The sequence below is a fragment of the Patiria miniata genome, unplaced genomic scaffold (assembly GCF_015706575.1).
Source record: "Patiria miniata isolate m_02_andy unplaced genomic scaffold, ASM1570657v1 HiC_scaffold_28, whole genome shotgun sequence".
NCBI lineage: Eukaryota > Metazoa > Echinodermata > Asteroidea > Valvatida > Asterinidae > Patiria > Patiria miniata.
In genome coordinates, this window is record NW_024037067.1 from 5,026,257 (window position 1) to 5,039,498 (window position 13,242).

At 39.5% G+C, this 13,242-nt stretch overlaps 1 protein-coding gene across 1 annotated transcript; it reads left to right on the forward strand.

Moving 5' to 3' along the window:
- Window positions 1-1,254: 1,254 nt before the first annotated feature.
- On the forward strand, window positions 1,255-12,668 carry LOC119734822 (annexin A7-like). The gene is made up of 2 exons (XM_038208396.1): window positions 1,255-1,648; window positions 10,833-12,668. The coding sequence occupies exons 1-2, from the start codon at window positions 1,438-1,440 to the stop codon at window positions 11,111-11,113; spliced, it is 492 nt and encodes a 163-aa protein (XP_038064324.1). The 5' UTR covers window positions 1,255-1,437; the 3' UTR covers window positions 11,114-12,668.
- Window positions 12,669-13,242: the final 574 nt, after the last annotated feature.

A 13,242-nucleotide genomic window follows, 5' to 3' on the forward strand; every position in this document is an offset into this window, starting at 1 on the left:
TCAAAATCTAGGATATGAAAGCCCAATGAATAAGCTTTCGTTTAGTACAAGAAACATTCAAATCGCTCATGTACTTTTTAAGTTATGGAATTTTAAACACAAACACCGTTTTAAACTTATGTCCGATCCACGGATCACAGAGCATGGTTTTTTTCAGAAAAACGAAAACAATCCCAATGTGAATGGTTTTTGTTTTGCTGAGAGGCACTTACTTTTTTGTCCCCATATAACCCTCTATTTATAGAAACCGAAAGCATTGCAGAAACATTCGAGACGTAATAAACATGTTCCGGGCTAGCTCCGTTCTGTTCCAGAAATACAAATGTCTAGTTTCGTTGCTGGTTTTATTCTTCTTCTCAAAAGCTGATGAAAGGCTATCAGCTTTATAACTATAAATAATTAATCATTGTCATTGTGAGTAATGTATTTACATATAATGCATCAGCTTGGTTGCGCTGCACTCTCAAAACGTGTATACAAATTTGGTTGGTTAAAAAAGGTTGCATGTTACAATTTTAACCAACAATTTCTCCAGACCAATGTTGGGTACATTTAACCCATTGTTGGGTAAAATTGGTTCTTTTTTAACCAATGTTTTTAACCAACTGTTGTGTGGTTTACCTGGCAACCAACGGTTAATTCTTATGAGTAAATTTACCCGACGTTGGTTGAATTTGGTTAAATTTAATTGGGTAAAATGACTAATGTTTACCAACCGTTGGTTACCAGGTAAACCACACAATAGTTGGTTAAAAAAAAATGGTTAAAAACATGAACCAATTTTACCCAACGATGGGTAACATGTATTCAACATTGGTCAAATTGGATGTTCATATAATATTGTTGGTTAAACTTAACCACCCAGATTGATTATGCATGATTTGAGAGTGTACGTGTGCTGTGTGCTGCGAATGGCTTACAAATCTTCCAAGTATCAGTTACATTAAAGATCATGTTGGCTCGGCGAGAGACAATTTTGCTGTCTAAGTAAACTCCTTTAAAGCGTGCGTAATATTATTAGACACGCCTCAGTGATCATTATGTAAGCATACGCATTGAAATGCCATGCAACAAATTCTGATTAGTATACTGTCTAGTCCAAAATAAATTATGAAGATTTTGTTTTGAAGGCCAACCACCTCATCCCCAGGCGACATTAATAATCCCATTGAATCCAGCCGGCAGTTTGTGTTGATGAACGTGGCTATATCAAAGCTGCAATGTCTCGGGCACGAGGTTGAATGCGTAGGCGTGTTTATACATTTCTCCCATTTTTATACTCCACCTCATTGAGGCGCAGTAAAATATGACATGCCGCGCTATATCGTAGCTAGCTTACGCGGGCAGTTACTTTAATATTGACCGGAGTCCGCGATATCCGGAGATCGTTTTCCGATTCGCATACGAGATTTGGAGGGTTTTATTCCGGGTGTCCAAATGGAAGGCGGGGATTCAGGAGGAGACGCGGTTAAGCCACCGATGGACAGTCAGCAGGCTCCCCCGTACAGCACGGAGGTGGGTCCGCCCGCGCCAGCACCAGCCGGCTATCCACAGGCCGGCGCGGGTGGGTATCCACCGCAGCAGGGTGGCTATCCACAGCAGGGCTATCCACCACCACAGCAGGGTTATCCACCACCATCGGGGCAACGTGAGTTCACATGTCAGAGCAAAATATGACGAACATGTTCAGTTTCTTCAGCACTTTAATTAAAAAAAAAAACCCAAGTACTGCAGTTAAACTTGCTTGATACCCCTGGCATGCATTGGCGGTATTTATCCAGTCAGTTAGTAAAAAGCACACTTTGAAGTTCAGCTAACCAAAATCAACAATGGCCTCATTTGACCCCTAGATGACCTTTGACCTCAAATGTCTCAAGTCATCTGAAGTCCCCATAGCCAAAGATTATTGTCATCAAGTTTGGTTGAGATTGAAGTCTGGCTTTTCATATGACAGCATTAATCCGCAGTAACCCAACCGAAATGGAAAACACGGTGACACACAGTCGTGAATTTCTATACGCCCTAGGACAATGCTTTGTGTTTCCCTTTGTCCCTGTAATATAACGCTCACCCATGGACTAAGCACATAACCGTACCATCGAGGGCCGTTTTCAACAAAAGACCAATTAAATTAACGCTCGAGGACTGAAAGGATCTTTTGCTCTCCCTTTGTGTCTATCCTCTATCGTAAAGCCACACATGCATGTACACGGACACCCACGCTTGTTTATGGTGTAAATCGAGGGTTTTCTTTAGTTCCTCCTCCCTTTTTCACTCTTAACTTTTTCGCAACAGCTCTCATTGGTTTTGTACACGTTTTCAAACCGAGGAGTTCTCGATTCGGGTTCTGTCCTCGATTTATCGATGGTGTTGCACGTGTGTGTCCTCGATAAACACGCGTACGGACATATTGGAAAGTTGGCGGCAAATCTTTAACGGCTCATGCAAAGGCTAAAATCCTATAAAAGGGGAAGCGCTTGGTAGTGTTTTGATGGTCCTTCAAATGGAAGATATTTAATACGCCAATGCGTTGCTGGGTGCTTTTAATAGTGTTGCTAATTTGTACTGTCGATTGTGGTTGTAAGTTTGTACAAGTGAGTGGAAGGGAATAATTCACAAACACTTTTAAAAACAGAAAAGGTATTTTCTAAAATCTTCACGCTGTGCAGATATACTGTGTATAATAGTATCACTGACAAGTCCTGCATGATATCAGCAACGTGCGAAATATACATTTTGGCCCCAGTGGAGTTAGTCAATGAAGGATGCTTGACCCAACCGTTCGGCCATGACAATGATGACAAAAGTTGTTTATGCTTGTAGTTGCCAGGAGTTGTGGGCACTTTGGATATTTCAATAAAAGGCAATTGTTAATACCTTCCCCCCAAGAGTGTCCTTTTTTTCGTTTTAATGAAAGCTTTATTAACGTAATTATATGTCCTTCTGCAAAGGTCGGCCATGACAATGATGACAAAAGTTGTTTATGCTTGTAGTTGCCAGGAGTTGCGGACACTTTGGATATTTCGATAAAGGCAATTGTTAATACTTTCCCCCCAAGAGTGTCCTTTTTTCATTTTAATGAAAGCTTTATTGACGTAAATATATGTCCTTCGCTATAGGCTAGCATTTTATACTCAACCTTAACAAATAGCAGGGTTCATCCTCCGATTACACACATTCCTAACCTAGTGGGATTGGGACCTGCTTTCATTTATAAACTAGGCCATGCTTCACGCCAATTCCTGTGATTTTTTTTAATTAAAAAATTAGTCATGCTTTACCCTCTGCAAAAATTTTCCTCTAAAAACTAGACTGAAAAAACCAACCTCATTGTAACTCGCCCCAAACTTGTCAACTACCAATCATAAAGATGAATTTGGTCCTTTAGTCTTCTATATTTGCCATTCCCTGTATCAAACTAATAACACTGCAAATAACTAGTGCTACAGCGTTTGTGGAGTTACAATAATTTATTTAATTGGCCAGTTAAGTTGTGAATATTTTTATGTCAACAGAAAAAAAGAATCACGATATTCAGCCTTTCCAGCTAGTAGAACCACGTGTTTGTTCCGATACAACATAATGACGTCCATTTCCTGCGAAAGTCGTTATGTCGTTTACTAAATGACTTATACCTGATGTTTATAGAGTAAGAAGTTGCTTACCTGAAAATAAAACGGCTCCATATCAGTAAAGTAATTTGAATGACAGGTCGTTAACTCGGAATTTTGCGACATTACGCGAAGGTATCACTGAATGCACACCGGCTTCAAGAAGCGTATAAACCTGTCAAGAAATATGATGCATAATATGCAAAGGGTAAAAAAAATAATGAAACCACCATTTATGTTTGTAATAAGTCGTCATCCATTGACTGAAAATCCCTTGCATGTTAATTTACAGCACATTTGAAACAGTCGTGAGTATACCACACCACGACGCTATTAATTAAAGAACTGCTTCGATAGAGTCAATTTAAGGCCAATAAAGAGAACATTTCTGTAGCTTTGTTTTATGACAAGTTATAGCTTTAACTTAATTCATCAATTAGGGTAGCTGCATGCTTCCAAGTAGTTGTCAGATACTCGCCAGTGATGCTCTAATATCATAGCAACGAGTTTCCTTAATTTTCATCAAACGAACGTGCGGTAGGCTATAATTATAAAGAAATAATTACATGAAGAAAAAAAAGGTGCCAAAATATCAGTTTGTGATTTTTAATTCAAACATTATTGGTGGAACATTTTGTTCTACAGTCTACACCAAGAACAATGGGCAAATTGGGCATCAGCTAAACATAAGAGTGCTCATTTCATACACTTTCTGTAATACTCATTATGCTCATTACTCAGGAGTAATGTAAGGGTGATAGTCATAATAGACCATGTTACATTTTGTTTACAAATTGTGTTGTGGTCACGCGATGCCAATTTTCAGCAACCTTTTTGTCTTCTTCACTGCATGTGTAGCCTATATCTCTTGCAATGTGATCGGTGTAAAAAATGGCGACTGTAATTGTATAACGTGGGCAAAAGAACATGCAAAATAAGCTTTGGGTTGCCCATCGGTTGCCCCTTGGTATGAGGTCACATGAAACATTTTCTAGTTGAAATTTCTCAAGATATTAGGAATAAATAAGACTGGAAAATTGGACGGTGCTTCGTATCGTAGCTCAGGTTCATGACTCACGACGTGACGGATGCCGTTATTTTCTTTTCCGACGGATGAACGATTGATGAACAAGCGGGCACCGTGCCAATAAGGCCATGTGTTTGGATATGTCACCCCTGGCAACGCGTGACCTCGGCGGCGCGGCGGCGTAACCATGATATAACCTTTCCTCGTTACTTATTATGCTTACATGGGCAGGACTATAATTCGTCACCGACACCACGGAGTGACCTTAACCCCCGCGAAGTGGAAACTGTGTGTTTCGAGATACAAGCGATTTAAGTTGGCGTTGTTTTGAAACGGTGATCTGAACATCGTTTAAGCCTCAAAATTCTTTTTTTTTTTACATTGTCTGAAAGCTGAGATCTTGAATGCAACGTTAATGTGTGTGGTTTTTTTAAAACAAATTATATTAATGAGTTATCAAACTAATTAACCATAAGGTCACTTCGTGAAAACTCAAAATTCAGATTACGCTGTGTTCGAGTTTTCACGAAGTGACGCTAACCATGTGCATTAGCTAATGGGTTAGCTCTACTTCGTGATAACGCCAGAAGCGAGTCGCGCGTATCACGTGACATTTGTGTCACTTCGTGAAAACGCAAAACTCGTTTTTGACGCGTAGTGTGCAGGCACTTTACACGCGAAAGAATGGTATAGTACACTTCGTGAAAACGCATTTTCCGATTTTGATCCATTAAGTTGCAAACGTTCATTAATGTTAATTAATGTTTTGACAAAACTAATTAACTATGTGTTTAGAAACTTCTTAAGATGATAGATTATGTGTAATTCATCACAAATCAGGGGAAAAAATCGAAATCGTAAAATATCGATTTTTCGATGTTAGTGTCACTTCGTGGTGACGCGGTGACGATGACTTTTTTTCAAGTCAATGTTGTTCAACAATCTTGATGTTTGGGTAGATAAGCCGAGCCTATTGGGTTTTACCCGCGAGCCTAGCCGGGACGTTACCGTCGTTTGGTTGAATGATTAAGATGGGACAAGGAGACGTCTGTCTTGTTTAGTTGATGCGATATCGGCGTAAACCAAAATCACCATTATCTTCGGGCGAATGACGCCCGAAGAGGCAACAAGCGGGATGACAAAAACAGAGTGTTATTTTGGCTTTGGGTGTAGAAGGGTTACACATTTTTTTCAATGAAAACAAACTGCAGAAATTGAAATGTGTCTCGTTTGACAAGGACAAGTCATGCAACAAACAGATATACATGGAAAGACAAAACGAAAACGCTAAATTCCTCCAAATGTACCCTTACAGAGACGCGATGTCATCAAAATGTATGCCTTAGGGAGACAGTGCAGGTTAGGGAGACATTTTGAATGACTCCCCAATGTTTCAATTTTTATCGAAAATAGGCTAAATCCGTTCCTCGCGTGATGCAAAACCCAAATTTACAAAGTCTGATGATGAGAGTAGTAGAGGTTAAGTTAGGGTTTATAGGGCTCAGTTAAGTTAGGAATTTTGGTGCACATAGTCTGTGGGAAAGTGTCACTAAGGCACCACTTTAATTATTAGGATAATTATAATTATTAAGCTCGGTCAGTCGTTCAGTCAGTCTGTCTGTCTGTCTGTGACTCTGTCGTCAGTGAACATTATAGACTGGCCCTTCGGATTAAAACGATTTCAATGAGTGACTCTGCGCAGCTTAAACAGTCCTCGTTGTCCAAAATAATATATTTTGGAATGCAAATATGAAAATTAAAATTCACAGACATCCAAGGTCATTTTTTGGGGGGCTATAATTCGTCCTAACAAACTCAATTTGCTACGCGCCCCATGCCGTTTACACATGCTGGGTGTGGGACGCATCATCACGGGATGAGTTGATGCAACCAGTAATTGGGCTTTCCAAAGCCCCGGCTTCATTCCGGGTTCAGCTAATAATGAGATTTTCATGCCCCTAGACCTGGGACTCTGGCTCAGTATAATGGAGCCGAACCTGGAAAAAAAAAGCCGATCTTTTGGAAAATGGCTGCATTTAAGCTGATCTATATTTTCATCAGTCCTTTGAGAACGCGTCAATATTGCTGCAGGTGAACGCGATCAACCGGTACAAAATGTAGCGACGTGCTCCAAAAATCGATCAATTTTCATTGTCAACGTTAGTTTAATTTAAATCAATGCTTATCTTAATTTGCTGTGTTTCTTACATGACTGTGCAAGCGCGTACCTACGCGCGTTTTTTCCCACTTTAATTTTTTGTATCCCTTCACTTGAAACGAAATCCAGGGAAACACATCAGAACCAATGAAAGTGTACAGACATAAATCAACTTAAAGCTTGATTTACCATGTTTCAATTTATGTGAAATAAATTGTTCTTGCATATCTACAACCTGTAGGCCATTATGGTATCGCATGGCGGAATGACATTTAAAACAGTCCAGGGGCATAATGGCCGATTTAAAAACTGATCCCTCTTATCAACTGTAAATCAAAGAGATTTATTTTGTCTAATATCACCCCGATTTCTCAGAGGAATCAAATACCATAGATCTGTAATGAGAGATACAGATTTTAGCGTTCAAGTGCGTGGGCCAAATGCCCCCCCCCCCCAAAAAAATCCTCTGCACTATTTAGAGAGAAATTTTGGCCGTGCAAATCGTGAATCTGTCCGTTGTGCAGGCAATTTTGGGCTTGTATACAGGGTGAGTAAAAAAACGAAACCCATATTTCGGGACTACTGTTTTATTGAAGTTCTGCATGCAGCACTTTAAAAATCTAGAATATGAAAGCCCAATTCATAAGCTTTCTTTTAGTACAAGAATCATTCAAATCACTCATGTACTTTTCAAGTTACGGAATTTTAAACACAACCACCGTTTTAAGGTTCTGTCCACGGATTACAAAAAGGGTGTGCGTTCTTTCAGCAAAATGAAAACAATTCACACACATCCCTAGTGATACGTTTTCGTTTTGCTGACAGAACACTTGGAGTTTTTTTGCGATCCGTGGACAGAACCTTAAAACGGTGGTTGTGTTTAAAATTCCGTAACTTGAAAAGTACATAAGTGATTTGAATGATTCTTGTACTAAAAGAAAGCTTATGAATTGGGCTTTCATATGCTAGATTTTGAAAATTCTACATGCAGAACTTCTCTAAAACAAAGGTTTCAATATTTGGGTTTAGTTTTGTTTTACTCACCCTGTATGAAACCTTCTGCATGGATGCACAAGTTTCAACGATTATACAAGCTCGAGAACGGTTGGTGATTCATCACATTGTCTCCACACCATTGAAGTCAGGAGAAACTCTCCCCGGTTTCACCATCTTAAGACACAAATAGACCCTCTGGCATCTATTATTTAAGGCGAGAGCAGTGCAGCCATAAACTCATCTAGTAAGGGTCAGTGCAGGTAATGCAGCCTATAGACTGACGCAGGGAATTATCTTTCAATTTGCATCCATGCGTACGTGTATTTTCGAGGTCTCAAAAACTGTCAAATTCTATTTATGAAAAGGTGTTTAAAACTGCTGCAAACTGCTTACTGACTGGATTGACCTCAAATATTAATCAACACATACTTAGCTAGCCTTTTGTTTCGATCTTAAGCATGACCTTAAATTTCTCAATGACAGTGGTACAGAAACAAACATGTGGGGATCGACACACAAAGGAAGAAGGAAAACACAGAAGAGGGATTAAACAGGGGAAGCACCAAAGCAGAGTTTTTTGGTGGGTAACGATGAAAGGGAATGAAGGGAAGGGATGGGGGTAGGGGAAGGAACAAGGAGCTTGGTGGTGGGTGAGGATCACATGGGTTGAGAAGGGAGGGATGCTGTTATTCCCTCCCCCTTTATTTTGATTCTGCATTTATAAATAAATTTATTGTATTGTTTTCATCGTAAGGATTACTGTAAATTATACGAGGGCCAGGCGTTGCGATGATCCAAAGCCCAACCACGTACATTCTTTCTGAGAAGAACTTCTTTAAAAATGTATGTTTATAAATGGTCTCCCAAAACATCAACAGCTTTACGCACGTTCACAGAGTGAAGCTGACTAGCCGGTTGCGCATGGGTATACGATTCCAGCTGAAGCGATCAAAATTTGCGAAATGGCAGCAACAACCCCCCCCCCCGAAAAAAAAAAAATAAGGAAAGAACAAAATCCAGATCATCCGGCTTAAGGTGAGAGCGCGTCTCGATGTCCATTAAAAAAAACAATCAAAAACAAGTAGAGATCCATAATTAAACTACCTGTGGTTCCCTTAGGCTTTCCCTTGCTATACCTGAAAGATAAGTGCTCCCCTCTCGCTACAAACAATCATGGAGCAAGAAACAACCGCTTCGGGCGAACCAGACATGCAGTATTGACTTGCCATTACAATGCGCGGCCAACGCACACATACTGCGATGTTATAAGTGGATGAGATGTAGGCCGTCCGGAAACATGGTCTATCGATCTCTGTCTGTATACCGCGCGGTCCTTGAATCGCGCCCTGCAAATACTGGCCCTGACGCAGGAGGAACATGAATTATTTTCAGTTCGTTGCAATTACAGACGAGTGCGATAGGTTTGCAAAAAAAAAATGTCAGTGCAACATAGGTGGTATTTATTTTCACTGCACCGTAAATTATTGTTGTATGTTCGAGAAGTGATGTCATAAATCTGACGTCATGGCGTCTGGTTGTTTTTGCTAACGACCCTGATATCAATATCTGTGCTTTGGGAATGGAACTTTACCTTCAGATTAGATTGACCTTCATGAGCAGGTTTGTTATGTTTGCTAATTCCTAACTCGATAGCTCCTAGACATTACTCTACAATTGTAACCACTCTTAAACCTCACAGTATACCACTGTGAGGGATAGTCTGGTTCCCTGACCTGATAATTTCATTTTTTTTTTAAATGCAAGGAATCAATATTAATTATCAACTCATTTTAAGCATGGCAGATAAATAAAACCCATTTTACACGTGGAAATACCCGGGCGCTATCCGAGAGTATCGACGAAATGCATTCGGCAAACTTCGGACATTTTCGGAAACGGGAGGCATTGTTCCCGTTTTGTGATTTCTCTTTTTTTGGTAAAAACTTTTGTAAAGTGCGCTATTTTAAAAAATTAAAATGTTCCATTTCCCCCCGACAACAGGGGGCGCCGTTGCATTGATGTCACTTTACAGTGTTTCTATTTCAAGGGTACTTGAGTATAAATACTATCGAATACATAAGTGGCAGGGCTCTATTTTCCTCAATCCTATACGATCCTCCAATTGAAACTCTTGGATTATGAGAGGGTGACATAGAGTTAGGTTTGCAAAATGAGGTGGGTCGTGATTATAATGATGGTGATGATGGTTAGCAGAACAACAACAATGTTTGTGAGTGCAATGGTAAGAAAAAAAATTTATGAGGTGACAGATGGAATGTTCCATTTCTACAAAGCAATGTGAAATGGAACCTCCATTTACCGTGGAATGGAATTTTTACTTTGGCTGTGCGGCCGGTGTAGCATGAATTTAGGTTTTATGAAATACGGACTCATTTGTGGTATTGCGCATGCTCATGCATAGATAATTAGGAGAGGGACCGGTCACGTGAGAGGGTTTAACCAATAAAAGGGAAAGTCCGATTTTCATATGACACCGGCCCTTGGGTTGGGATGAATACTTCAATAACACGTGATCAACGATTCACCAATAAGATGACGGGGATCTATTCAGGTGTTGCATAATATTGAATATGAATTAATGTGATGGTCACGATGGTGAATGTGATAATAATAATGATGATGATGGTAATTTGTACGATATCAATATTCTAATTTTTGTATGCAAATGAAACCAAAAATTATCCAAAGGTGCATGCACGGGCACTAGTAGCTCAGAAGCCTGAATAAACTTAGAGAGAATATGCGATGAAGATTTTAGAGGTGGGGTATATACTCTGGAAATATTTCCCAGGGAAAAACAGTGAAGTTAAAAAAGGACTGAAATGAAAAGCCAAACGGCCTAGCGACCCGAGGGATTCGAACCCGAGTCATCGAGGTGGAAGGCGGCGAGTAAATTACCACTGCGCCAACCAAACTTCCTTACTTTCTAACAATCTGATCTTCTCAGGGTAAGTTGGTAGGCCTTCTAAATACAATGTTACTTATCATTGTTTGTTGTTTTGCTTGGCCCATTTTACAGCCGGGTACCCACCTCAGCAGCAGCAAGGCTACCCGCCCCAGCAGCAGGGCTACCCACCCCAGCAGCAACAGCCTCCGACCGTGGTGGCGATCCAGCAGCCGGCACCGGCCACGCAGGTGGTGGTCACCGGGGGCTGCCCCACCTGCCACGTGGGGATGATGACGGACAGCTACACCGCCTGTGGAATCATCCTAGCCATCTGCTTTTTCCCCTTGGGCGTCATCTGCTGCCTCATGATGAAGGAGAGGAAATGCACCAACTGCGGAGCTACGTTCGGCTAGAGACGTCGGGGAACCGCGCAGGCTGACACACACTTCTTTGGACATTTCTCAAACCTCGGCTTCAGTCGGGGCTGAAATCATAATTTACTCTGCGTGTGGGGGATTAATGTTTCAATCGAACTGATGTTTCAATCGAACGAAAAGAAAGACTTCAGCATTTGGTGTGGTATCAGCAGATTTGTTGTTTCTGTGGGAAAAAAATTGAGCCTTGGACCTTCGGCAATTGTAAGAATAATTATATTCTATGACAGATGGAATGTTCCATTCGCCTCAACATTCCATCTGTCAACTAATACAATTATTCTTACCATTGCACTCACAAACACTCATTATTTGTATACGAGCTACTGAACACGTAATAGGTATTCTTTCGCTTTTTTGTAAGTGTTTGACAAGACAATACTTTCTTAAGTACTGCTCTTATTGCTGAACTTGTTTTATGTTTATTTTTGAAAATCTTTGTTATAGTTGGCCCAGTTTCTAGGATCAAAAGATAATTCGAAAAACCTGAACAAGCCAACGCTTGTGCACATTACGGCACTTATAATTACATGTAGTAATATAACCGAAATATACACCATTAGGTAGACATTCCTATAGACTTGTGCACAACATTTTTGTCGACTTTCCTGACCCCTAACTCCAATTTTACCTTATCCTACACAGACGAATTTTTATATTTTTACTAATTGGACGACGAGCAATCGATTTGCCCACTTGCGACGGTGACATTTTGCCGCTGAATAGCAGCTGAGGTTTTAGGGAGACATTGAAATATCTCCCTAATTTCACGTCTGCCAAAGGTATACATAACGTTGACGCCAAAGCGTCTCCCAAATGATATGCTTTACGATATACTTATTATTCTGCCACTATGAAATTAGCTTCGGTGTCCATGACAATAAATGGACATTACCATGCACTCAGTGTGTGTTTAAGAGAATGGGTTTATTTGCACAGTTCAGTAATTAGCAATTAAAAGAGAGCTTAGAATTTATACAGTTTCAAAAACAAAACATTGCTTAAGGTGGTTTGGCTGAATGGTTTATACTGAACATAATCTTTGTAAAATAAAAAAAACCCTGTAAAAACACAGTAATTAGGCTGGAAATTACATTAATTATTAATGAAGTCGAAAACGTTAAATAAATATGTAAGAAATTAGCTTTTATTGTTACGTTGGATATTCAAAATAAGGTAGGATTATTCAACGTTATATAGAAATAAATTTCAACAAAAGTATATGTAAATTTGTGGCTTTGAGATTGATTCTAATTAATGGAGTAACTTGATGATGAGCCTAACACACATTTCTTCAGTTACTTGTGGACTAAATTGTCGACATCAACAATATTTTGATTGTGGTGTTGTTGCTCTATTGTCCACTAAGTGTGGATGTACATCGTGTTATCAAGTATTAGCTGTGAAGATTTTTTTCAATATCTATACTTATATTGTAGAGATGTAGTGGGATGTGAAGTACGTAAAACATATGCCAAAATTATGATGTATAATGAATGAAATCAATGAATAAAATCTGCTGAGATTAACTCCATAATAGTGTCCACATGTGCAGATATATAAAAAAAGACAAAACTACCAAATTATCATGAGGTATCTCATACTTGACTGTAAGTGAATAATAGTCTCCAGCATCCTGTGAAATCACGGCACATAGTATGCTGTCATTTTCAAGAAAAGTAAAATTTTTGTATCAATTTTCAACGCCGTGGTCAGCCGACTTTCGTTGGAAAGCTACCAAAATTTCAAAAAAAATCCAAACAAAATAAATTAAATAGGCCTACTTCACACATTTTTTTTTGCAAACAATCGGGAAAAGATGTTTATGAAAAGTTTGTAAATGGAGGCAAAATAAGTGCAGTTATGTTATAGACACGTGGTATTTATCACCAATCGCTATATACATCTCAAGTATGGTGTTCCATATGTGCCACCGGCGTCGCATTTTTGGGCTCAAGAGCTTTTCAGCCGCGTCTCTTATATACAATGTATTGGATTTTAACTTACATTTTCATATTTTTTTTCTCTTTTATATCTATACCTTTGTACGTACACCTACCTTAAAAATATAATATTTCTGAAGCTTTCGCGTGAAAGTGTTTACTCCT